Consider the following 26996-nt stretch of genomic DNA (forward strand, 5'->3'; position numbering starts at 1 on the left):
TTCTGCCTCTTTACTTATTATCATAATATAACAGTTTCTTGGGGGGAAAAGTGCAAGACTGTTGCTTAGCCTGGTATTCTCACTATGAAAATAAACTGGTTTTCAGTCTGGAATGCTTCATTGCCTAATTCACAGTATTCTTTCAGCTTAGTCCAAGTAGCAAGTTTTCTTTTCTCTTTGGTATTAGCAGTGCTGGGGAATTGGGAAATACTTTTTTTTTCTTTCAGTTTTAGGAATAAGTGCCCACTTTCATGCAGCTCAAAGTCTGTATTTTCTGTCTTAAAAAATTATAGCCAGGATTCCCATTCAGGAAGCTCTAATGTTGTTGCTTTGGCTGAATGCTGTGTCTGTTCCCTGCCTGTGCTTTTTTATTTTTTTTGTAGTTATTTTGATTTCTCTTTCTCTTTTCCTTCCTTCCTGGCCTTGAGTTTGCCCTCCAGACAAAGAGCAGACAATGAATTGCAGTGAATGACACTTGTGAGCAAGGAAAAACTGGGTCAGTTCCAAGCTCGTGCAGGGTGTAGGTGTAATAAATATAGAATCACAGGATCATTTCAGTTGGAAAAGACCTTTGAGACTCTCTAGTCCAACCATTAACCCAGCACTGCCAAGTCCACTAGCAAAACATGTCCTAAAGTCACATCAACACCTCTTTTACATATCTCTAGGGATCCTGACTCCATTTCTCTGGGCAGCCTGTTCCAGTGCTTGGCAACCCTCTTGGTAATGTCCAATCTAAACCTCCTCTGATGCAATTTAAGGCTCATTGCTCTTGTCCTGTTGCTTGTTACCTGGGAGAAGAGGCTGACCCCCACCTTGCTGTAGCCTGCTTCCAGATGGTTCTAGAGGGTGGAGAGGTCTGCCCTGGGCCTCCCTGACTGAAGGTTTTTTACTGAGTGAAGAGTTTACCCTCTGAACCAGGAGCAGCCAGTTCATCCAGGAGAATGCTGCAGCAAGTGCTGTTAAAGATTTACTAAAATCTACCAGGTAAATGAGATCCACAGCTTTTCCCTGGACCACTAAGTGGGTCACCTTGTCCTAGGAGGAGATCAGGTTAGTCAGGCAGGACTTGCCTTTCACAAACCCACGCTGGCTGGGCTGATCACCTGCTTGTCCTGTGCGTGCCATTCATGGAGGATGATCTGCTCCACAACCTTCCCTGGCACTGAGGTCAGACTGACCAGCCTGAAATTCCCCACATCCACCTTAGGACCCTTCTTACAGCAGCTGGCTGTCATTCTTGCTGATTTCCAGTCAGCTGGGACCAGCTGAGCTGGCCAGGACTGCTGTAAATGATAGAAAGTGGCTCAGTGAGTGCTTCACCAGCTCCCTCAGGATCCTTGGGTGGATCCTGTCCAGCCCCATAGACCTGTGTGTGTCTGAGTGGCCATAGCAGCTCACTGAACATCTCCCCTTGGATTGTGGGGGCTTCATTCTGCTCCCTGTCCCTGCCTTCCAGCTCTGGGGAGTGGGTACCTGCAGAACAAACATGAGGGGAAGGAGACTGCTACCATTCCTTACTATGCTGTAAAATTTTTTGATGGATGTTGAGGTGATCTAGCATAACTTACTATGACAGAACACTGAGTAATACTGAATGTTGATGAGTGTTACTCATTAAGGATTTACAGTTTTCAGCTGGAATGCTGTCACAATTTTAATTACTTCATGGAACAGCATGCTGAGGTTATGAAGAAAATGCCAGTGCCTCTAACATGTATTATTTATTTATTTTTGGAACTGATGTATTACTATTAGATGGGATTATAGCTTCAGAATCTCCAGTTTTTGGAGCTGGAATTAGATTTGAGAATAAGTGTGGGCTGTGTTTTGGCTATAAGCATACCACATGGCCTTTTTTTTTTCCTCCAGGCTTTGTGCTGTTAGGTACTGTTGTGCTTTCATATTCTCCTGCACATACTCAGGCCATGATGAACCAAAGCTACATGCTCTAAGGGTACTTCCTAAGCATGTTTGCAGTATCATGGGTGAATCACCAAGCATTTTATCTTCTGTGGAATTGGACATGAAAATGGAATGCTGTTTTTCTCTAGCTTTTATTTCTTCTGAAGGTTTTAAATTTTAATTATTCTGTAGCCTTTTAATTTGAAGAGCAGTAAGTAGAACCAGAAATGAATAAACTATCTATGAAATGGGTAACTGGTGGTGACACATGAGCTTCATAAATAATTTTCTTCTCTGGAAAAGATCAGTGTTGTAGGCTGCTTTCCTCTTACTGTGACTTTATTATAAAGTACTGTATTTATTTATTCTGCTACACTGAACGCAGCAGTGGGTGCTATAATGATAAACTCAAAAATACGTGAGATTCACCGAGTGACACAAGGACCTGCTGGGAAATGAGTGGTTAGTGGGGACTTCTCTGAGACCTGGAGCTGAGGGAAATACCATTTATGTATGGCTTCTCTTCCCTGAGAGCAGAGCCCTTGTATGGGATTGGGGGTACCTCAAAGACAGGTTAAAACCAAGAAAGCCTGTTTGGGACTGAGTCAGAGCATCCTCAGGTGCAGTTTGTATCGAGCTGCTCTGTCCCCAAGGGCTGTTCAGCAGCTGGTGTTGGCCACTGTGAGCAGAGGTGGGGCAGCACAGCCCTGCTCCTTCAGGCTGGCAGATTGGCAGGAATATTGTGAGATGTGCACTGTACCTGCTCCAGCGACCTTCACCTGTGGACTTGGAACACATCCAAGTTAGGGAAACTGCTTTTTAAGTACAGATGATTACCTTAAGGACAGTTTTTTCACATATCTGCTGAGGACTACATTATGATAACCATCATTATGTTGTTGTGTTGGAAGTATTAAGAGGATTTTAAAGTTTATGTTACTGCAGTAAATACCAGGGTAGAGCAATATTGATTGTGTTGTGCTTCCTCTTGAGCATAAATATTAGATATAGAGTGGTGTGTGTTTGTTTGATGGTGGTGGGTGTGGTGTTCCTTCTGCTGTTTTGTTTGTGGTGCTTGTTTGCAGGCATTTGGTGAGCACTGGTGTTCAGCAGAATCTCCAGGAGTGAAGGACTTAGGGAGTTGGGCATTTGGCTGGCAGGGTACGGGATCTGATCATACTCATGCAGTGTAGCATGGCTCAGGTTATATAGAAACAGTGATTTAAGAAAAAAATAATTTTTCAATTTTAGTAAACTTGTTCCTAAATGTGTTAAAATACAAAAGGATAGTGCAACATGTAGGTACAGGTCTTAAGTATGTAGGTTGAGTATTACAAAACATAAGAAAGACCTGTTGGACAAGTTAAAATCTGAATAAGAAGAGTTACTGGTCTAAGCACTTGTAGTTAGAGTTTTTGTTAATGCTTAATCAGCTTTTGATGACTGTAATTGCCTCTTGAAATCTGAACAGAATATTCCCTTACAGGTTGGTTCATCTGGTCTGGGACAATGAGTGACTTACACTGAGAAAGAAGGAAGTATTTTTGTCCTTTGTTTTCCTTTGGTCTGTAAATAAAAATGATGCCAGAGGATCTACCATGTCCAACCTTGAGAAATGTGATCAAAATAAGCAAAGTAAGTTTGATGTACACAGACACCTGCCATTGTTCATTAAAAGCTTATGTATAAAACCAACCCATGTACTTCAAGCTTATCTCTTCCAGTACATGAATTTCAGAGTAAGAGCTTATAATTCAAATAACATTAAATGCTGGGTGTACATTTAATAAAATCTCAATTTCCATACAAATGAAGCTCAGCAGACAAGAACAATTAGTGTAGCAAATAAAAAATTACATTTCTTTGTATTAAAAACTGAAATAGATTAAAATCTATATTTGCTGTGTAAACACTAACACCTAGTGCATCTGTAGTCTTAGCTACTATAATACTATCTTCTAATGTATCAGACTTTACTATCTGGTGAATCCTTTAATAAAGAAAACTTCAGTAATTGCACCCAGAAGAACCCAAACTTTCATAATCAGTGATTGTAGTCACTGAGTTTAATTTCTGTATCAAAGCACTTTGCTGAATTGAGAGTTATATTTTGGAGGCTTTAGTTTTATCCTCTGGTTCCTCATCTGTACCTCTGAATTTGTGAATTGCTGTGATATCAAGGTTTTTATATTGCTGGAGAGTTTATATTTTAGGGCTAGGAAAATAGGTGTGGGGATGTTCTGTTTGTCAGGGATGCATTTCTACTTTAGAATCTATTGCTCCTTTTTCCACAGGTTTCTGTAGTGTTAATCTTGAAAATATAAGGTTGAAATTTAGATTTTGAGAACTTTGATGTGTTCACCTAATGCTTTTCAGCAGATGTTTATTACACGTGCCTGAGATAGGGCCTCATCATTTTTATTGCATCTAACATTACTTCCAGCTGAATTTCTTCTGTATCTCTGTCTTCAATTGAAGCAGGATAGATAATCCTGCTAAAACAGTATCAAAGTTTTCTCATTTACCCAGCAGCTTATCTGTGCAGGAAATGTTTCCAGCTGCTGGCTTTTGCTCATTGCCACGAGCTGTTTCCAGCCCTGCTCCTTGTGTCACCCCAGTGGTGTGACCTGGGACCAGCCTTTCGTGCCTCAGAGCTGTGACCCTGCTCCTCACTCCAGGCTTTGCTGCTGCTGTGGAGGTGAAGGTCCCAACTGTTTCAATGTTTGCTGTTAGAACAAATATTTAAAACAACAGACACATTAGGAGATGTTCTGTCTTTGGTGGCAGACAACTGTTATGAAGCCCCAATTCCACATGAATGTTACTGGATTTGTACAGCCATATTTCTGCTGAATTAGCTGGAGCATGGAATCTTTCTGCTTGCAAGGGGACAAACCAGAGCTGATCTGACCTAATGTGGACAGACAGTAGCTAATTTGATCTAAAGCTTGCTGTTTCAAAGCCAACTGATCACATTCATTTAGGAAACTGAACCAGCAAGGTGAACTTGTTTAGAATCAACATTTTGTCTCATGTCTGTTACAGCCTTGCTTTGGTGTTGGAAGCTCTAAAACGAGATGTACTGTGTTGAAAAAATAGTTTCACATACTGGATATAGATCCTCCCTCCCTGTCTTTAAAATAAACCAATTGTTTTGAGTAACCATTTATCCCTTATGTCTTGCATAAAACAGGGAAGATTAATAAAAAATTAGTTTCAGTTTAGATGTGAGCAGGAGGTGTCTTAGTCCAAATGAACCTCTTTAAAATGATGCAGAAAATTCAGGTTTCAGGACGTGTAATGCTCAGGGCAACTCAGTGACCAGAGTGCATCTGCTCAGGAAGGATGCACTGCAGCTTCTCAGTGCTTGGGCTCCAGGAGGAAAATGTTCTCAATTACACAGAGGGAGTACATGAGGTGTTAAACCTGAAAGGGCTTCCTGGATCATTCTGTAGTGGTCAAAATCTGTTTGTTTTGTGAACCAGATGAAGCTGGCTGGAAATTAAGGGAGCGTGTGTGTGTGTGTGTGTGTGTGTTTGTGTGTTTTATTATCTATCATGAAGTCCTTCCTGTGGATAATGCTTCTTGTAAATGTGGTTTTTTTTGAGTACTTTGCAGAAAATCAGGAAGCTATCCTGCTGTAAAGATTTAAAGAAAATTCAAGAGCTAGTTGACCCCTATGTTGAAATACACGAGTTCTGTGAAACACCTAGCATTCAACATGCAGTGGGTGAAATCTTCAGAACAAAAGCTTTCTGTGAGCATGTAAGCAACTACCTTGAAAGATTAGGTTTTTCCTGTGTGAAGCCTCAGTTTTTCTGTTAGTCAAAAATCTTGTTGGTTTTGCTGCTGGCTAGCTTAGAAAAATATGTGACAGCTAAAGCAGATGAAGGCCTCTTGTTTGTGTGGCAGTGTTTAAATTGATTTGTAATCTTGTCATTTCTGGTTTGAGGAAGTAACTTTCCAACTGTTTTGTAAGTTTTCTTTTAAATTTTGAATTACAAGTCCACAAGGAGCCTTGGTAAGACTTCTTTCAGATGAGAGACTTGTGGAGGAGTTATATTATCTAATAACATGACCAAGCAAGTTGGTGTAAGTTTTTTTTGGCCATCATTTGACAGTAAGTTTTATCTTGTGTTATATATTTAGCTTGTAGAATTGATGGTCTGAATCTGATTTCAGTTTTTCTTCTCTTTTTATATCAAGTTAAGGAATTTCTTGTTTTCTGTATCCAGTTTATAGTAGAGAAAAAGGTGAAGTGTTACCAGAGAACACACTGTTGTTACTTAATATTTCTGGCAGACATTTGTTCAGGTGCAGGTGTGCTGGTGAACGAGCACGTTGCTTGTGGTCTAGGGAATAAACCCAGTGTGATCATGAAAGCACAGAGCCAGCAGTCAGGACAGCTGGGCTCCTGCAGGTTCATCTTGTCTGTAGCCTTTGGCAGACTCTTGAATAGTTCTGTACTTTGCTGTAACTGTGGCATGAGGATGCACTGGTTGGTTGAGGGTTAATGTTGTAGAAGTGCTCTGAGGCAGTGAAATGAAGAGACTATCATGACACCTCACTGCTTCAAGTGTTTTCATGTTCTCACACTGCCTGAACTTTGTGATGTTTTGTAAGCTTATACTCTGTATAGTGCAAAAACTACAGTTTCTGCTATTTTCAGTGTTGTAATTGTCTCCTTTCTTCCCAGCAAATGCCAGATAAATTTAATTGCTCTGCAGTAAGGTTTCAGTGTACTAAATTTCATCGTGTAGCATAGCAAAGACTGCATCTGATGCTGAAAAGAAAAAGAAGCCTTTAATGTTAGAATTGCACATGTGAATCATTATACTGCTGATGTCACTCATCACATCATATGTGAGTGCTGGGGGAGGTTGCATTTCCACATTTTCACCTCGAGGCAATTGTTGATGCCCTTGGCTTAATGTTGTCTTGTGCTTTTGCTCCAACAGCTGCTTGCTCTTAGCTGAACTTGTGCCATTGCATATTTACTAATGATTTTGAAAATATGAAATGTTTCTGCATTTAACAGCTGGTAGAAAGTATGGTTTTAGTGCTGTGTGGAGGTGATAGTTTAAGGTACATTCTTCATCCTTCCTTGCTGTGAGTTACCATCAACAGCTGTGAACTGTGAGAGATATCTGGCTTTAAGGACAGAAATGTACTGATATTTTTGAAATCTTTGCTATTCTTCAAAAGAACTGAAAATATATGGGTGAAGAAACAGTTTTTATTTACCACACTCCTGGAAAGTACAAGGTCTGACCATGTGTTAAGTGATTACTTGCATTCCAGGAAAGATGGATGGTCACATAATGTTGTACTATTCAGTACTGCTCATACATCTTCCTGACTCTTGTCCTGCTGCTGGCAGTGTGACTTCCCTTTTCTGTGGTGGAGATGGGCTTGAGATGTTTTCATTTATCTGCTGTTTTAACTTAAAAATAGGCTACTGACATGAAATGTTTCACTGGGTTCTGGAGACCAGCACGTACCCTGTGCATCCTTGCCTCTCCCAAATATCTCCATTCCTGGGCTATGTATCTTACAGCTTTGTTATAGACTTCCATCTATTTTTATGTCTGTATCTTACTCCTGATGGCTATGAGTTGGGATGGCTTAGGAAGGTTTATTGACAGAGATTTTAATTTCACAGGATTTCTTTGTGTCACGTTTCCCCCCTCCACAGCAGAATTGCATAGCAGTTCACGTTCCTTGGTCTGAAATAATTAGTGCATCTGACAGCATGATCTCCATTGGGAACAATGGTACAGCTGGTCTGAAAGGTGTTTTACTAGAAATGTTTTGTACTCTTCCATGTATCCACATTCTTCAGAGAGGAGTGTCTGTAACACAGGAAGTCATGACATTACAGCATGTAGCTGGCATTTTTTTAATGCCCATAATGCTGAGATGGAGTCATCCTTTTATCTGAACCACTCATATGTAATTGTACATAAAATAGTAATAGCATGTATGAAATTGCAGACAGACAGAAGTATTCTTGACTGTTTCTCCCTTGTGCAGGTTGGCATTCCTGGTGGATGCTGCCTGTGAAGCCAGAAGGCTGCAGAATAACTTTGTTCACAGGGTGTATGTGTGAATTCCATTGAAAATAAGCAGTAAAAGAAAAAAAAAAGTTTATTTTAAAGTACTGAATTTTGCCATAACTATGGGTGGATGCAGTGCAAACCTGGAGCTGGGCTGAGAATAGTCTTTGATGTGTTAAAAGATCTCCCACGGGCCCTGGTGTAAATTCTGTACTTGAAACTGTAGTAGCAAGACTTTCTAAGGAGCCTCCCACTGCGTCCTGACCTTGTGCAAAAGTGGCAAAAGAAGCTGCAATCATTTACCAAATGGTGCTCTTCTGTGGACTTGGAATCTGAGTGCTTTCCATTTCAGCTTGAGGTTTTGTATTTGTTTGATTTGGTTTCTGTGTTGTTGGGTTTTTCCCTCTAAGTTTAGAAGGAGATTTAATTAACTCATAGATATTAGATTTGAAATTATTTAGCTTAAAGATAGATTTTAGATTTTCTCTCTTGCTATATTGGGTAAGTGAAGCTTTTCCTCTATGTTTTACACAGCCCCCCCCGCCCCCAACCATTTAATTCCTCTTTCCCTCTTCAGGCTAAATAAATTATGCCTTTTTTTTTAATCTGAGGGGGAAGTCATTATGACTGGTAATTGTATTTTTTCTGTTTGGGCTGAGTAAAGCTCTAAATGGGTGAGAGCACTCGTTGTGCTGTCTATTGCCCTCAGTAGTCTGGCAGGTCCCTGTGAGTTCTTAGCATCTTGTGACCTGAATGTTTGCTCTGAGTAGGTGGTTGCTAAGAGGATGTGCCTGCTTTTATTTTTCTAGAAGAGCAGGTCTGTGCTTTACAGAGGAACCAGTAGTAGGACTGGATTTTAGTCTAGCATGGAATTAGAGGCCTGTTATCAATATGTTATACCAATTACCAGGTGTATGTGTACAGCCTTTATTCAGAATGCCTGGTGACTGGGTTTATTACGCCCAGTCGTGTTGTTTGAACATTAAATGTGACCTCTGTCTTGATTTAGCTTAGGCATGTGTTTCAAGAAGAAACAATTGCAATTACAGTCTGCTCTTATGTTGTAAGCTGTGGATGAGAGAATGCATACCTGTACTTTAAATTCTCTTTTAGTGATTTCCTTCTGCAGGACAGTTGCCTACTGGATCCATTCAAAATCAGTATGTTTTGCATATAAACTTCTTTTTTTTTTCTGTTTAAAAAGGTGCTTATTCTCTAGATGTAAATTACCTGGGATTAGTGCAGCTCACTGAGAGGAAAATGTGCTAAATTGCTCAAAAACAACGATTGGAAAATTGACAACCACTAGACAGATGAAGAAGAAAGATGGACAATGATGGTTAGGTGCAAAACTGAGCCTGTGGATGGTGTTGGCACTGGCAGACCGGCTGTGAACAAGCTTAGAATTGTTCACTTTTGTAGACAGACCTTTTTATTCCCTGCAAAATGTTTTGAGGGACATAAAATGAAGTTGAGTTATTAGGTTCTGGCATTTGATAGATGGAATTGAAAAAAAGAGGTTTTAAAAAAGTTGTACTTTTTATAATGCTAATTAGGTGTGACAGTGTAGTGATGGCAAGTAGGCAGTGAACTCACAGAAGCAGGAGCAACATGTTTGCAGATAGTGACAGTTTCTAGTAAAGGATGTGTTCACATGGAGAAATTCTACAAAAGAGCTGAAGCTAGAGAGTGAAAACAGGTTCATGGATATAGATATTGTGTTACAAGTAGTTCTGTGAAATGTCTCTAAATCAGATTGGGCATTTGTGCAAGTCTGGTGGGTTCTGGCATACACAGTGATTGGAATGGAAATAGGATTCTGAGGCTGTTGCATAATGCAGCGCTCACCTATCAAAGCATATTTTTGTTGAACTTCAGCTCTGGGAAAATTGAACAAGCACTCCTCAGTGCCCCACAAGAAGCAGATGGGTAATGCTGTGGTAATAGCTGCTCACAGGCTATCTTTATCAGGAAGGTTTTACCACGGATGTCTTGAGAGAATAATTTCCCATACCCTCCTGTCTGTTAAAACCACAAACATGCAGTTTGAGGCATGAAGTGATCTGAGCTGAAGGAGTTTTTAACAGGCTGAGTTAACCAGAGATGTTATCCATTACACTTCAGTGATCCATGACATGACAGATGATTAATATATGTATAAATTTGCAAGAATAGATAACATTTCAAACAAAGCACCATTTTTCCCTTTCCCAGAGCTGCGCTGCACCCCGGGGCAGTTTGCTTGTCGGAGTGGGACCATTCAGTGCATCCCCTCAACCTGGCAGTGTGATGGGTGGCCCACCTGCGAGGATGAGAGTGATGAAGTTGACTGTCCAGGTAAGTAAATCTAAAAGACTGCTCAGCCCTGTACCAGCTTACTTTGCAGCAGTACTTTGACTCTTTCAGGTTGAAAGGAATAGTGAATTTGTCTTTACAAACAAGCTGTGGGTCTGCTGGTAGATAAAACTAGCACTGGGAGATAAAAAATAATGAGAAGGATTCCACTGATTGATATTTACTTTTACAAATAAACTTTAGGTTTGTTGATAAACGAAAAAAGACATTGGAAGATGAAAGAAACAATGGGGAAGAAAAACCCCTAAATTGAGTAAGAATTAAAAATTAAAAGGGAGGGTTATACATTAGAGGGAAATCTTCAGTGTCAGGCATTTTGGGGAGTCTGTACCTCTCAAGTACTTCAGCCAATGAGCAAAGAGAGAAGGGAAATGTGGCTGGGAAATTGGGATAAAAAGGAGTCTGTGTCCTCCAAAAATTCGAGAGATCCCAGGGGGATGCCCCATGGCCTCTCCCTTTATTCAAATAAAGCCAGAAAGGACTCCTCTGTCTCCTTTTTGGACATAAACCTCTGGTGTTTGTGGATTAACTTTCCTAACAAGGTTGTTTGTTTCTTTTTATTTGAAATTGGTGATTGTTTGGTAGAACTGTACCCATTATTAACAAAGACTGAGGTGGCTTCTCTTCATTTTGAGCAGCTAATACCACAAACAGTTTTTTGCTTGTCTGAGTTATCCTTCCATTCTTATGGTCAGAGCAGGTATCCTGAAGATGAGGAGAGTTTGTGGTCTGAAGAGAGACTCCCGACAAGGAAAAAATGTTGCAGTTGAACTGAAGTGACACATAGGCCTGTGGTTAAATTTGGAATTACTGATTTGGTTGTATATCACTCAGACAGTGCTGGGTGGCATTGCTGGACTTGGGTAGAGAGCTTGTTTTATTGCTCCCTGTTCTGATTATGCTTCTTGTGCTTAAGTGGAGAACTTTGTTCTGCCAGACAAGCTGGTGTATTTGCACTTCATAAGCTCCTATGACTATATGCTTTGAGGAGCCTCTCAGCAGCAGTGGATCTCTGCTAAAGCTACTGGATACTGAGCTGTGATTAAAAAAAAAAGAAATATTGTGACTGTACAATCACAATTTTGAATGTTTTCAGTTGTTCTTGAAAAACAGGCTAGTGCAGCTCTTTCTGTGTATCTTAAAAGTGAATTAACCTGTAATTTTTTTTCTGTTAAGAACAATGAGACAGGTATCTGAAAGCATGAATTCAACTGTGGCATAATTGAAAACTTTTTATCTTTACAGTGGAACTAAATTACATTCAAAAACTATTTTAAGAAGTTCTTTTCCAGTGAACTCTACTTCATTTTCTTGGCAGAGAATCACATGAACTCTGTGGCATTGCCATAACAGCATTCATCATTCTGAGTTCTCAGCTGTTTTAGAGAGGTGCTACAAAATAGTAACATTGATGTGTTACAGCAACAAATTCTTTTAAATATTCATATTATCTAGAGGAATTAGAGAAATAAATCTAACATTCAAACTTTGAAGCTGTGCTAGAGTTAGCCATCTCCCTAGTGTGTATTATGGACAAATAATTGAAAGAATGTCAGTGCTCTTTCAAGAAAACTTTTTGTTAGTGTGGGTGTGTGAATGTGCAGTAAAGGGGAAAAGCAGTTGGTAGTTTGTTCTGACACTGAAAATTAAGCTGTGCCATTGATAGTCTATTTAAAGATATTCTTTACAATGTGGATGTCCTAAAGAAAATTGCTTTTATAGCTGTGCTGTTATTCTTCCTTTTTAGCTAACTTTGGACAAATGTAAAAAAGCTGTGGCCCTAATGAAATTCTGGAGTATAATGGAATTTCAGTGGCTCTGGGAGGGCAGAGTCATGTTAGTGTTTGGATTTACTCAAAAAGCAGAAGACTTTGCTTGTGGGAACATTTGAACTTCCACATTAATAGAAAAATATTTTTATCTTCTCCTGCTCCTGATGTATTAGTCAGCAACTTAAGTTATTGCCTGGAGTATGCACCAGGATGATGTTGACTAAGGACTGGAGTTCCAAAGAATGTTTGGTATATTGATAGGAGGAGGGTTTTATGGGAGTAACATTTCTCAATACATGGGTTTTGGTGTTGTGTTTGGGGTGTAGACTGTCTAGCCTGACATGATAAGAAGAACTTGAAGGTTAAAGAAATGAAATGTAGGAGAGACTTGATTCACCACCATGTCTATGTGCAGGAAGAGAAGAATAATGCATGTAAATACCAGAGGGGAAAATGCTGGACAGCAGAGAGAGGAAAGTATTCCACTTGATGAGAGGAGTAATTAGATAAGTAATTGGTGAAAAGGCTGTGCTCAGTAAAACAGCCAGAAAGCAGGTGTGGTGTTTGTGAAAGAACTGAGATATTTGCACAGTGATGTGAGGAGTGCAGCCAGCAAACCAGAGGAACAAGAACTACTCGTGTAGGATGTAAAAACTATTATACCTGTAACAATAAACTGGGTAGGATTGCATGGTGACCTGCAATGGGTGTTGAAGGGCTGGTGTTATTCAGAGCTGTCAGGAATAGAAGAGGTTGGTGTGCACGGGAATGCTGTGCTGGAGCATAAAGAGGAGCAGCATCAATGAAAGTGAACCTGAGGGCAGAATCAGTTTGGAATAGCACAGTGTGCCTGTGTTGAGGAAAGCAGTACACATGTGAGGAGTCACAGGAGACACTGTCTTGGGACATTGATGGGGAGCTAATGCTGCTAATAATAGTAACACAGTCATACCAGGAGTGGCAACTTTCTTCTTTGGCCACTGAATTAACAAGAAATGATGCAGCTTTAAATGTAGAAAATACCTTTGGATTAGATGAGCAGTTGTGTGATGATTCAGCTAAATGTAAATACTTTAATTAAAAAGTTCTTCCCTTCAATAAAGGCAGTCTGAAGACTAAAAGAGCTAGTTAGTGAAGCCACCTGGACTTGTGAAACTTGGAGAATTATAACATCTTTAAATTAAAAGGCATGAAAGCTCTCTGAAGCATGAAAAGAAAGCATGCAAGAAAGGGCCCTGAATCTGGTTGTGAAGCTTGTTATTCTTCAGCCTTTGAGCCAATAATGGCACACTCCAACATGAGCAACTCAGAAGAGAGCAATGGCAGTGAATTAGGGTTTTGTGGTGGTGTTAAAAATGTGTTTCAGTGACTCCTTAGTTGGTGTTTTGAAAGGTTTATTACAAAGCCATTGTAAATTGTTTGCCACTGTTGGTTCACCTTTTTTAGGCCTAATTTCATTTGTGTTAGTAACAAAGGTCCTATTAAAAGAAGAGGATCCATAATTAATAAATTAGTTTGGTAATCATATATTGGCTAAAGTGCAAGAAACATTCCAAATTGTGAGACTTTTTGTTTGAATTTCTTCTGGCATTTTTTTCAGAACACAAGTAAGACATTTAATTCATTGACAATCTGAATAAGTGTGTGAGATGCCTATTTTTTGCTATATTTCTCTGAAGATTGTCATTATAGCTGTTTTTATTCTCACTGTCTCTTATCATAATGGCCATTTTCCTTTAAAACATGGAATTCCTCTCAGTCACAAATTTTCCACGTGCAAAGTGCTGTTCCCCCTGCCCTTCCCACTAGGCACCCATGTGTCAGTGGAATCTGCTGCAGTGATTACCCTCAATTCATCTCTCTGACAGACTAAAACCAGTGTCTGCCTACTCCTGTGAGCAATACTAAAAATTGCTGGGAGGGTTCATTATGTAGCATGTGCCTGTGACTCGCTTCTGCTTAAGCAGTGGAGCTTCAAGAAATTTGTGGACTCTTCTATGTCAACAGTAATTGATCCTAAAAATAGTTTGTCCCAAAGTGGTGTATTTTATGAAATTGTAGAAACAGGCATTAATATCTTAAACAAGGACTTCTACAAATGGAATTTATTCTTTCTAATCACTTTCTCTCATGTTTCTACACAAGCAATCAAAGTAGAAACATAACTTTTTCACCTTTATAAAAGTTCTGTATTTAAACCCGTAAGAGAGAAGGGATCTGCAGTTTACCTTTTACTGCTTATTGGATTTCCAGCTTTGCTTCTACCAGAATATCAGATCAGCTTCTGCAGATATCCTGCCTTCTTTGCAGGCCTTCTGGTGTAACTCATTTTCAGGAAGCTGAGCAGAGCAGGGTTTAGTATAGCTCTGGCTGTGTTTTCCTCCCAAACTGCAGGCTTGATGTTTTTTTCTGTTGCCCATGAATGAAAATGGATGTCTTAAATTTGAGTGCCCTTCATAAATCCTATCCATATCAGTTTCACATCTTTCCCTTCTGATGAAGCAGCAGCTGCAGCAACCTGTTTTGAAGTGATCAAAAACAGCTTTGTGTTTTGTTTCACCAAGGATGTTTTGTATGCTTGAAGTGACTCTTGACATTTGTGCACTTTTTAGTACCTCTCTTTTTTAAAACCTAGGTATTAATGATAAAAACCTCTGAACATTTCCACACCTTTCCTGAGCTCTTGCTGAACTCCTATTTTTTTTTACCCTACCTTGTGGTGTTTAATTTATAAGCTGTTTTCTGCCAGTCCATTACTTTGAATAGCACTCAGCACAGCAGGATGCTGTTCTTGCTTGGCATTGATGTCCTTGCACAATACAGTTGATAACACACAGCATGGAGCTGCTTGGTCTGCGAAGAATCCCTCCTCTCTAGGAGCTTCTGAACTATATTTCCAAATACTGAGGCACAAAACTGGACTTAATCTTAAAGTTCTCTCACCTCTCAAATTACCAGATGGAATTAGAAGCTTTCTAAGCTTTCAGTAGGTAATATGCTGGGCAGAAAATTTGAAGCTTTGGGGACAAGGCAGCTTTTATGTAAGTTCTGAGAATCTGTGTGTTTAAACAGGAACAACTCAAATCTTGGAACTAATAAGATATGGCAAGACCTGGTTGTTTCACAGGCAGTTTAATTTTGACATCATTTGACATAGTACATCCATCCTTATGAAGGGATTTGCTTGAGTGACTTGACGTCCATGACACAGTTTTCCAAAAGGTAGAAGGAGCCATCAGCATGGCTGACTTCCATTCTGAATTGGTAGCTTCAAGTTTTAAACAACTGAAAATAGCCACAGAATCACCACTGTTAGACAACTTTCTCTTGATGGATAGCCCTGTACTTAGGCTATAATTGTGCTGGAGTGAATTAGATAGCAACTGTAAATTGGAAAGAGCTGGGTGAATACTAATCATGACTTGATCTATTGGGAAACACATTGGAGGATGCTTGTGTTCACCACTCTGATATTCAAAGGGTGAAAAAAAATAGTGCCCCAGGGTTCTTCCTTGAACCCATTTTTTCATTTTCTGCACCAACTAGCAAATGACATTTCTGGAGTAATTATATAAAGTCAAAGAAACAGATCTCTATATGTCTTGGCTAGTAAAAATACCACTGTTGCTGTTGTTGCCTGTGATTGTAGTATTTAGAAGAATAAAGATCTTGGAAAATAACTGATCTTCCAAAGTTTCATTTCTTTTCAGGATATGAAGTGTAAGCACTGAGAGTGATGGCTTCTCCTTTGTGAAACACTCAGAGTTAGGTTCTGATCTTCTGAGTTAAGTTGTTATCTAAAGATGAGTCCATGGCACTCTAATTTATTTTTAAAGATAAAATTATTTGTAAAAAGGAAGTAGGAACAGCACATAAAATTCTATCTGCAGAGTATTGCAGAAGTGGAATAGAAATCTAGTCCAATTACACCTTTGCCACCAGAATCTGCAACAGCTTTTCATGCCAGTCAAGTGACTTAGAGGCTTGTTAGCATCTCTTTATTGCCCTGGAAAAAGTTGTCATCGTTGCTTTTCTTGGGAGACAGATATTCAGGTCAGATAGAAGCAATTTAATATTTGAAGAACACCAGTTTATTAAGCAGCTGACAGCGTTGGGCTTGAAGAAGTGGCTTGTGGTGGCTGCTTTGTGCCACTTCAGTCCTGGTTTCAGCATGAATCTGCTGACAAGGGCAGATGCTGAGGAAGGAATGAGTTCTGCTTCCTGGGTGGAAGTGATGGAACTCTCTTTGTGTGGGATCTGTGTAGCTGTTTTTCAAAGCATCTGGCATAAATTCTGTTAATTTAGGATGTTAGCCTGTGTAACCCTTCCTTAACCTTGCTTGTTAAAACCTGTGAACTTTTGTTTTATTCCTGGGGGAGATAAATTGTTAAGTCCTCGTGGGCGTTCTGTTTAGCTGCGGAGGGTCAGCCATATGGTGCTGCATCTGCTCTCACTTCTGAGAGGGAACTGATTCTTCATGTGTTTGCTTCTGACTGGTTCTTTGGGTTTAGCTGTTACCATTTAATGCCATGGGAAAATAGAGTTCCCCATGCTGAGCTCAGTAGAATTTGATAAAGCATTCTACATTAGTTAGCGCTATTTTTAAAGCCTTGCTATAATTGAAGATTTGCTTTTTCAGTGTCTCAGTATCACTCTGAAAATCATAGTGTAAATAGTGCTACTGAACCATTAGGATTAAAAACAGATTCTAAAAATAGATTAGCCTTTAAAGTAATAAAAAATCAGTAATCTTCACTGTCAAATAATTTTACCATTTTGTGTCCTTTGAAATGTATGCTGAGTTTCTTGGCACTGACTTCTTGCCTGTGATAGATAACATATTCTAATACTGAACACCAGAATTTCTGCTTTATTCCTGTAAGGCCATGTGAGCGTATTATGCACAGCCATTCCTTAATGGGTGATCTCTGTAGACATGTAATTCCTAGGATAATGTGATAATTAAATAGCCCTTGCTTATCCCATTAACCCAGGGCAAACTCAGTATGCTAGAGAGATGAATGCAGAGCGACTCTGCTGTTCCTGGGCTCCAGCTAGGGATTTGTTTTGCTCATCAGTGCCTACATTTGTTCCATGGAGTGCACTGTTTGATGTTGGGTCTTGTGGAAGTCTTTCCCCCAGGTAATGCAGTGAGCAGCCTGCAGCTCAGGATTTATATTACCATGAAATTGCTGTGGACCTCTTGCTTTCCAAAGATAGTCCAAAAAGAGAAAGTTTTATTGACGTGGTTTCATATGTATTTCAAAGAGATGTAGTTAAACCTGTTGAAGAAGACTGTGTAGCTTCTCTTTATTTGGGATCATGTCTTTGTTTGTTTGGTTTAGTGAGGCTAAATGCAGCTAATCAGCTTTAAAGGAAAATAAGCAGATTTTTTATACAGAAATGAATGTCTACATAGCACATGTGCTGGTTAAACCCTATTACCTTCAATAACATCTAGTAGTATTAAGTAACATACAAGCAGATATTTATAATGCTTATATTGTTGGGTTTTTAATTTCTCTCTTTTTAAGGTTAATCTCTTGTTTCCACATTAATCATTCTTGGTGCCCACCTCCATCTTTCTCTAAGGTTTCTCCCCACCACCATGCCAGCCTTCCTGCTTAGGAACCTGCTAGTTGTGCTGGCTATGGCCCACCCTGCCTCCACCTGAACTGGGTGCTCCTTATTTACTCCTGGTAGGCACATGGAGCCCTCCAGCCCCTTTTCTTGAATAACACTTACACTGTGTTCTTCCTAAGTTACTGAATCTGGTGGTCATGTGCACCTGGTAACCCTGACACTGAGATGAGGGGGTATGGGGGTTTATTTCAAAAGTCATCAACTAACTTTTCCTTTAGAAGCTTGAGAGTGAATAAAAAAAAGCCTTGTTCTTCTGGCTGAAGATCAGTCTGCTTTCCTGGTTTTAATTACATCCTACATCTCAGAGCATGTGTTGGAAAGTGTATTGGAGGAGTTATCTTATGTCCTTGGACACACAGCTGAGGAACAAAGCAGCTGGGGAGTGGGTAGTTCTGTAAACAGGAGCAGATACAATGCGCTGGGGATGATGCATTTGCTGCAGCAGTTGAAATGATGAACAGCAAGTCCTGTGTACAATTGCAGGCTGGTGAGAATCTGCCAAAATGTTTCATTTACCCTGCACGAGTGTGTAATGGCTTGTTGGTTCTTTTCAATTGAAGGTAATTCAGTTACCTGCTGAGTAAAATGGCCAAGCTCTTACTGCAGGGACCTGCCATCTTTGCTTACCCGAGTCAGGTATCACATATGTCTTGAATTAAAACCCAGAGAAAGTTTAATAAAAACGAAATCTGCATTTGCTTGCATCTTTCACCAGTACTAACTATTCCTCCTGGTCCCCAGGCTTGACAGGGGACCAGAGAACTTACCATGGGAAGGAGAACGTGGACTCGAGGCACAGTCGGGGGAGAGGAGCAGAGACCACCCGCTTCCACACCGTCAACGTGGCTCAGCCCGTCCGCTTCAGCAGTAAGTTGCAGACTGGGAAATCTGGGCCATCTTTCTTTAATTAATTAATTAAATTAATTAATTCACAAATTTAGGCTGTTTTTGAATTAAAAACTAATAATCTTTTCTGTTTCATAGCTTTTGGACCAAACTTTGACATGCAATGCTAATTTCAGGTGTTTGTGCATTTCTTTTATATATGTCCTGCATGGTTTATATAGCAGACCAGTACATGCAAACAATACTATGTCCCTATTAATCCTCTCTTTGTGAAACCAGAGTTGCAGTTTTCTGTTACAACTCATTGCAGAGTTGTAACAGAATAAAAAAGGATTAAAAAACCAAAAGAAACAAAACAGAAAAAAGAGGCTTGAGAACAGAACTGTGAAATGCAATGAACAGAAAAGAGTTTCTGAATTTTAAGTTTCTTAGGCAATTCAAAATTAATAGTGCAGGTTTAAATGTCATCCTCCTGTCCTGTGATTCTTTCTGCTAGCCCATGGGCCTATATCGTCCAGAAATGCCACAAGGCTTTTGTTTCAGGTTCCCTTAGTTGAGTTAATTGAGAGAAAGCAGAGACAGCAGTTCACAACATCACCTTCTTATATTCCTAAAGATCTGCCTTACAGTGGTGATTTTTCCAAAGCAACCAAGAATTTTCCCAGAACTTCTATCGTCTTCAGTGATTCACTCTGGGGGCAGGATTATATGAATACTATGAGACTCTAAGAGTAGGTTGAACACTTCACAGCATGTTGAGTGTATTGCTAATCATCTAATAGAAAGACAGTCATTAAATTGGCCACCTCTGGCGTTTTTGTGCTGCTTGTTTTTGCTTGGATTAATCACATTTATTGGTTTTATAAAGATGTGCAGGGAAATGTCTTCCACAGTAGATGGTCAGTCTTAATTAAAGATTTTAAAGGCTGTGACAATGTGATGGGACTTTACTAGGAGCTTAATCTTTTTAAAAGCATGTAGAAAAATCAACATTTATCAGAAACTGTAGTAAAGTAACTCTTCAGGGATCTGTAATGCGTGCACCTCCTCCTCTGGAGGTGAAGTGCATACACTGTTGTGTTTATGTGCCCCAGTGATAATTGATTAGGATGCATTACCTTAAAGATCCTAATTTGGGGGGAATGGTTTCCCTTCTATTCTTCATGTTTCCTAGGGAAGTGCCCAACAGGATGGCACCACTATGAGGGCACAGCCAGCTGTTACAGGGTGTATTTAAATGGGGAGAACTACTGGGACGCTGTGCAGACATGTCAGCGGGTGAACGGGTCCCTCGCCACCTTCACTGCAGACCAAGAGCTCAGCTTCATCCTGGCACATGAGTGGAGCTTGGAAGAAAAAGCATTTGAAGAGGAGGATGAGCGTAGGTGAGTGGAAGAAAAGGACAAAGATCTCATGTTGCAGAGAATGGTTTCTGTGTGCTGCAAATGCTGGTGGTTCAGTTTGTGTAGAAAATCTAATGATAAAATTTACATCAGGTGAATAAGCCAGTGTGAACGTGCTGGTTGGCTGTTAGGCAGTGCCTCATCTCTAGTTTATGTTTTAATAATTATTAACAGATAATTCAATTCAGCAGAGTCTTTTTATCAGCATAGTCTTCTTATCTTCAGGTTGTCTTAGCAAGGTACAGGTATTCTTGAGCTGCATCAGGGAAGGTGGATTTAATAATGACTGCTGCTGCACTGCTGTGTATAGAAATAATTATGTAAATTTTTCAACAAAATTTTGATTTCTATGAAGTACCTGTAGTTCTAACAAAGAGCAACTTTGAGATAGGAATGAAGTAAAAAGGCATTTTGAGTTGCAGCTACTGTGTTTGGGTGGTTTTAGATATTTCTTTCTGTTAGTTCACAGCAAACAATTCCTCCTTTTTCTGTGTATGGGTTTTTTGTCACTCCTGGCTGCTGTGTCAGATCACCAGGAGTGGCTGAGTAATGGTGTGCTTCTGTCTGTGAAGAGTTAAATGGTTTGATCCAGAACAGTCTGACCTAAGTTGTTTATGCTCAGAAATACTTGACTTCTGGATGCTGCTGTGTGATTTTTGGGTTTGAGATACTGAAATGCTGCCATGACAACAGAATAAGGTGGTGTTTGTGAGTAGAAATAAAGGACACAGTCAGTTATAATTTGTAAACCTAGAAAACTAATAAGCATTTTATCAAGTATTTTCCTCTGTTCCTCAACTGTAGTCTCTCTACATTGCTTTTACATAGGAAGACATTAGAAGGTTCTGTGTAATTTAATTTGTTACTGTGTTTTTGGCCTGTATCTTTAGAATGTAACTTGATTTGCAGGTTCTGGGTGGGATATCAGTATGTGATCACCAACAGAAATCACTCTCTGGAAGGTCACTGGGAAGTTGCTTATAAAGGTGGGTCTCTCAAATTGCTGCTTACTGCCCATGAAAATTGTATTAAAGCATGAATATGATTTTAAAGAACAGCATGACTTCTTTCACTGGTAATGTTGAAATAGTATAGGTGAACTGCTTGGTGTCAGAGGGTAGAAGTGGAAGAGTTTAATACTCAACACACATCTTATTTTAAAGTTAAAGTTTTATGGGTTTTCACCCTGGCATGGAAAGAACATGTCAGTTTATTTGGGCTTTCCCCTTGATTAAATGAAAGAAGGGGAATTACTCTGTAATTTCTCATTCTTTGTGGTGAATGTTTAGATGAACTGCTGATTCCTGGTTCTAGTATTTGCAGACTAGTGGAGCATGTTTGGAGGTTTTAGCTTTTTAAAAATTGGTAGAATTTTGCATACTGAAACAACACACTTGAATTTTGCAGAATTTACACAGATTTTTTCTTTCTTAAAGTATTTCAGGTAGTTTACTTAAACCATGTCAGAATTTGCGTAATCCCAGGAATATATATCCTTTTATATAAAAAACTGAACATTAATTTGATGGGTGTCACTGGCTAAACCCTTTCAATTGCAAAACAAGCAGCTCCCTCTGCTGAAAATGCAAAGCCATGTTTCTACACCCTTTATTATTAGCTAATTCAGTAGTGAGATTAAAGTCATAATACAAACTCTTATGTGTACAGTTGCTGTTTAATTCCTGTACTGGTTTAGTAATGGAGAAATTATAACAAAGGTGTTGTTTTTTAAGCATCAGCACTGTGAATTCCAGTGTAGCATTTGAAAACTAATCTGAATAGGTTTTTTCTCATGCATAGTTTTCAGTAGCCATGGATAATCTGGAAGGAAAACTCTCCTTTAGGTACAGACACATAATTATGATCAGAATTTTCAAACAGTTGGGTCTTGAAAAAGACTTCCTTTGACACATGAATACAAAGATTCCCCTTAAAAGGACCTTTCTTTGCTTTTTGGAAAGCTGACTGCACTGCCATCTGCTGACAGAGTGGTCACAACAGGGAGGCATGAATTACAGAAAAATCATCGTAACTTTATCATTAGTTTTATTTAATTTGATGCATTATATGAATTTAAACCTTCTCAATAACATATAATCTTCTGTTTTTAAGCTTTGTATTTAACAAAGAGATGCCTCTACAAAGTAAAGTACATAGTAACATTCAGTAGTTTGTGAAAAACTTTTCTTAGGCTTTTATTGATGCAGACTCTGAATTTCTAATACCTGTTTGAAAAGTGATTTAGGCTTTTAAAGCTTGACAATTTTAATTTATTGTTGTGACATGTGGAACATAAGTCCTCCAGAAAATGCCCTCAGCACCTTTTGCACTGTTTGGAGCCCATCAGGATGCTGTTTCATGATTGAAAGGACCAAACTGTGGATGCCCTAGTGCATCCCCCCAAGCATGGAGCAGCTCTGTGAGGGCTGCACAGGCGGATGCACACCTTTGGAAGCACTGGTGGGTGCATGGAGTGCCATGCACAAAATTGCTGTGTGGGTTCTTGCTCCACTGGTAGCAACTGTGCCCAAACTCAGCGTGGTTTGAGGAGGTGTATGACTATTGTCAGGCAAACCCCATGGGGCTCTGTGAAGCAGCACTTGTGGAGATGTTGGAGTATCGCTTCTGGTTCAGAGTGACAGAATTACCCAGTACTTTGAAAACAGCAGCCTCTTTTCTATGTGAGTCACCCCTTCCCTCCCAGCTGTTTGCCCTCCCCCAGAGCAGTGCTGGTAATGGGAGCTGGTGCTGGAGGACTCTTTGTGTTGGAGTTGGCGTGCAGGAAATGGGTGATGTTACAGAGACTCTCTAAAACTTTACATACCCACAGGCTGCTAATGCCAATGTATCTTCTTCCAGGCTCTCCAGAAGTGTTTTTACCCCCTGTCCCTAAATTTGGTACGGCTATGTCTGAAAAGGAAAACGTTTTCTGTGCCCAGTTCGAGTACTTCACTTCTCCTGCCTTCCGGCACAACGGTTTACACAGCTGGTATGCTGAAAACTGCTATAAGAAATCTTCATTCCTCTGCAAAAGGAGTAAGTTGGGTTCAGTTCAGTGGTAACTGTGCTGTGTGTTTAAATATGCATCTAATAAGTAGCTGGAAATTGTTTAATTACCCTTTCTAATTTTGGCCCAGTGAATTAAGAAAAAAAGGGTGGAGTTATATTTCTGCTTGATTTTAATAAATAAGAGCATCATAATGTGTGGCTGTCACACAGTACAGAGTTCTACTAAAAAGTCATTAGGCAGCTGTGTCAGCCCCAAAATAAACTTGGGCAAAACCAGTTTTTTGTTGTTTTTCTTAAATGCCTTGTTAGTAAACATTGCTCTTAAGTTATTAATTTCACATTAAAATGAGGAAACACTTATTTTAGAGTACAGCAAATTCTACTAAATTCTTTCTATCTAATTATTAGACCTAGAAGGGAAAGACAAGTGGAGCTGACTGACTTAAAAGTGGAAAAAAAAAGGCTTTTGTTCTGTATCTTCTCTATCTGCATTCCTGTACTCCAAAAGCCTTGATACCAGCAGAGGTCTTTGCAATATTATCAGGTAATCTTAAACATTACCTGATCTAGATGGTGCTTCTTTGCAAGGAGAAAAGTTGTTTAACTTGAGGGTTATACAGGGTGCAGCTGACTGCCAGGGAAGTTGTGCAGCCTCTGTCCTCAGAGGTTTTTATGACCAGATTAGATTAAACCCTGAGCAACCCATTGGGATGTCATGGCTGACTCTGCTTTGATCAGAGATTGAGCTGGTGACCTCCTCAGGTCTCTCCCAGTCTTACCTTCCCTTTGGACCCCAGCAGCTGACTGTGCACAGGCTGGAGGGGACAGGCCATCCTCCCTGAGCAGTCAGTACAGCTGCCAGCTCCCAGCACTGTTTTCTCTCTCTGGTTTTGGCACTGGTTTTAGGTCAGTGGGCAAAAGGCAGCTAAGCTTCCCCTGCTGGGCAGGGATCAGGATGCTGCTAGGACAGTGGAAGCACTATTGCATGGCTCCCTTTTAAAGTCCTGGCCTGTTAAAAGGCCTAAAGATTTGGTCTAGAAAAGATACAGCTTTTCTTAATTCCATGGAAGAGGAAGGGAGCTGCAGCAGGCTTTGGTGGTGAGGTTAAACTTCTCAGACCACTTGCTTTCCTCTGTCTTGGAGGGGATGCTTGGAAGTTTGTCAGTTCCATTTAATACCTAAAACTCCCCTTGTCAACGAGCTGAAAATCGTCTCTGTGTCCCTGGGACCATCCATTATCTTTCCCACTCCCTGGAGACCCTTTTTCAGAGTTCTTCAGTGTGAAGGCCTGGATTTTAACTGGTGCTCTGCTTATGTTTACAAATCACTTAAAACAACAAATGAAGCTGTATTCCATGGACATTGCTGTGCCTGTCTGTTCTAGGCCAGACCTGTGTTGATATCAAAGACAACATTGTGGATGAAGGCTACTACTTCACTCCCAAGGGGAACGATCCCTGTTTGAGCTGCACGTGTCACAACGGGGAGCCTGAGATGTGCGTGGCTGCCCTGTGTGAGCGGCCCCAGGGCTGCCAGCAGTACCGCAAGGACCCCAAGGAGTGCTGCAAATTCACCTGCTTGGACCCAGGTATGACTCTGTTACAGTTTTGTCAGTACAAATCAGCTGAGTGCTCAGCTTGGGTTTCTTTGGGTGTAGCTTTGTTTGAAAGAGCACATCCTTGCAGTGCCTCTGTGGTAATGTTCCTCACTCAGGGCTCACCAAATGTGGTGGTGTTTGCAGGGGTCCCAGGACAAGGGAAGAGATGAGAATCTTGACTCCATGTTTCAGAAGGCTGATTTATTATTTTATGATATATATTCTATTAAAAGAAAATTATATATTGAAACTATAATAAAAGAATAGAAGAAAGGATTTCGTCAGACGTCTAGCAAAGAACGTAAAGGAATGGAATGATAATAAAATCTTGTGACTAACCAGAGAGTCTGAGACAGCTGGACTGTGATTGGCCATTAATTAAAAACAACCACATGAGACCAATCAAAGATGCACCTGTTGCATTCCACAACAGCAGATAATTATTGTTTACACTTAATTTCTGAGGCCTCTCAGCTTCTCAGGAGAAAAATCCTAGCAAAAGGATTTTTCATAAAAAATGTCCATTACATGCCTCTACATTGCTGGGTACAGCCACCCCATGGGGAAGGGTCTCAAATCATGGGAAACACTTCAGGCTGTGGCTGGTAAAAATTAATTATCCCTGATGCTCCTTAGAAAGGAGAAGCAGTAGTTTATTTTCAGTTTGGAGGGGGATGATACTGTGGGTTTTTAGTAGAGCATCTGGTACATTTCCTTTGTCATGTTTAGTTGTCATGAAAACAAAACACTTTTCTCTTGAGCACTAATTAAGCATCTTTTTCTGGTCATGAGCATATTTATCTGTGTGGAAGTGTTCATGCAGGGATCACGTGGGAAGCAGAGTTTTTTAAATTAAATAGTTTCAGTAATAATCCGGACCTACAACCTTAATTATTTGATTTGGCATATCAGTGCAGGTTTTTGTTTTGGATTGATTAAGTGAATGAAGTTGACTTTGAACTGTTTGTCAGTCAATGTTTTGGGGTGCAGATTTTGGGGAGGTTATTTTTCTGTACAGAAAAGAAATTTACCTTGCTTGAGAGTGGTCAGATACTGGAGTAGATCATGGAATTGCCTTCTGTGCAGATATTCAGTGCCTGGTTGGACTCTGTCCTGCACAGCCTGCTCTAGCTGATGCTGCTTGAGCAGGAGTTGGACTAGATGATCTCAGGATGTTCCCTTTAACCTCAGCCATTCTGTGATATTGGTTTTATTGGTATTTTAAAAGAACCTAATCTTATCTGAGTGCATTAAGAAACTATTTTTCTGAACTCCTGTGGAAAACACAGAAGGTCAGCTTTTCCATCAGAGGCTTCTATTTCAATCTGTTATGAATAAAGGGGTGCTTATTGGCTTCCAAATTTACAGTCTTATTGGTCCTAACTAGAGAGATTAATCATTAAAGGCCACTGTCTCTCCTTGTGTCACATTTGTTCTGAGCTTTAAGCTTAACAGATGTTTGCAGCTAGTGTGGCAGGTCTGCAGTGAAAGAGTGGGGAAAAAGCAGGAGTCTTCCTCCCACTCTTATCAGCTGAGTTAAGACTTAGGCTTCACTTTTTTTATCTGCAGGAACTGTCAGCAAAGCATCATCCAGCAGACAGGATCAGATGACCTGGGATAACCTCGTGTCATGTTCTTTAATCCTTGCTTATTGCTGTGGGTCTTAACTATTTCATGAATACTGATTTGAAGAGTGTATTTTACCACATCCTTTCTCATCCTTAAGCTCTTCTTCTGTATTGATGCTAAATGAGACTCTTTCATTATACTCTAGCTTGAAGTGTTCTGGTGCATTTTTTAGAAACTTAGTTTTTTAGAGAGGAATTATCAAGCAGTCATCCAACTTCTTTCATCATGAAGTTGCTTCAGCTAGTGATAAACACTGAAAATTTTAAATTAAACATTTCAGTTTTCCTTCTGGGTGGTTATAAATGACTATTCCAGATGACAAAAATTAATGAATTACTTTCTTTAATCAGCATGTATTTATCTTTGTCCGATTCTTTCATGTATCTTCCCTAAGTTCTGTTGCAAAGGAAAGAAAACAGTTTACTAATCAACAGTAAGTAAATTAATCACCCAAGGAGAGACCTGGGGGAAATAAATCCTACTGTTGGGTTGGCAGGTAATCAGCTCTTGCAGCGTGAGCGGGTGAGCAATGATTACAAGTGGTAACAAATATTACTCAAGGACTTGGTAGTAGGGGGATTTTTCAGTGGTAGGTGTAAGCTGAGCAATCCCAGCTATACTCACTTAAAAGATGCTTCTCATTTAGCCAAAGATAAATAGCAGAGGAATATTTTGAAACCAAGATAGTCTGTCTATTGCTGCTCCATGTTGTGCTAGAAAATAATTTTTCTCTTGTGGCTCTTGTTAAGACAGACCTGCAACTGTGAAGAGGTAGTAGAAG

At 39.9% G+C, this 26996-nt stretch overlaps 1 protein-coding gene across 2 annotated transcripts in view; it reads left to right on the plus strand.

The window, feature by feature from the left end:
* The window catches only part of DGCR2 (DiGeorge syndrome critical region gene 2), a 46055-nt gene that overhangs the window by 10172 nt on the left and 8887 nt on the right, over positions 1–26996 (plus strand). Inside the window, exons 2-7 of one of the 2 annotated variants that reach the window (XM_054645497.2) lie at positions 10176–10298; positions 18473–18598; positions 19743–19962; positions 20890–20966; positions 22840–23016; positions 24374–24577. In XM_054645497.2, the coding sequence (XP_054501472.1) occupies positions 10176–10298; positions 18473–18598; positions 19743–19962; positions 20890–20966; positions 22840–23016; positions 24374–24577 (927 nt within the window). The remainder of the gene's footprint in view (positions 1–10175; positions 10299–18472; positions 18599–19742; positions 19963–20889; positions 20967–22839; positions 23017–24373; positions 24578–26996) is intronic. The other variant, XM_054645498.2, reaches the window with a different exon arrangement.

The sequence above is a fragment of the Agelaius phoeniceus genome, chromosome 18, assembly GCF_051311805.1.
Source record: "Agelaius phoeniceus isolate bAgePho1 chromosome 18, bAgePho1.hap1, whole genome shotgun sequence".
NCBI lineage: Eukaryota > Metazoa > Chordata > Aves > Passeriformes > Icteridae > Agelaius > Agelaius phoeniceus.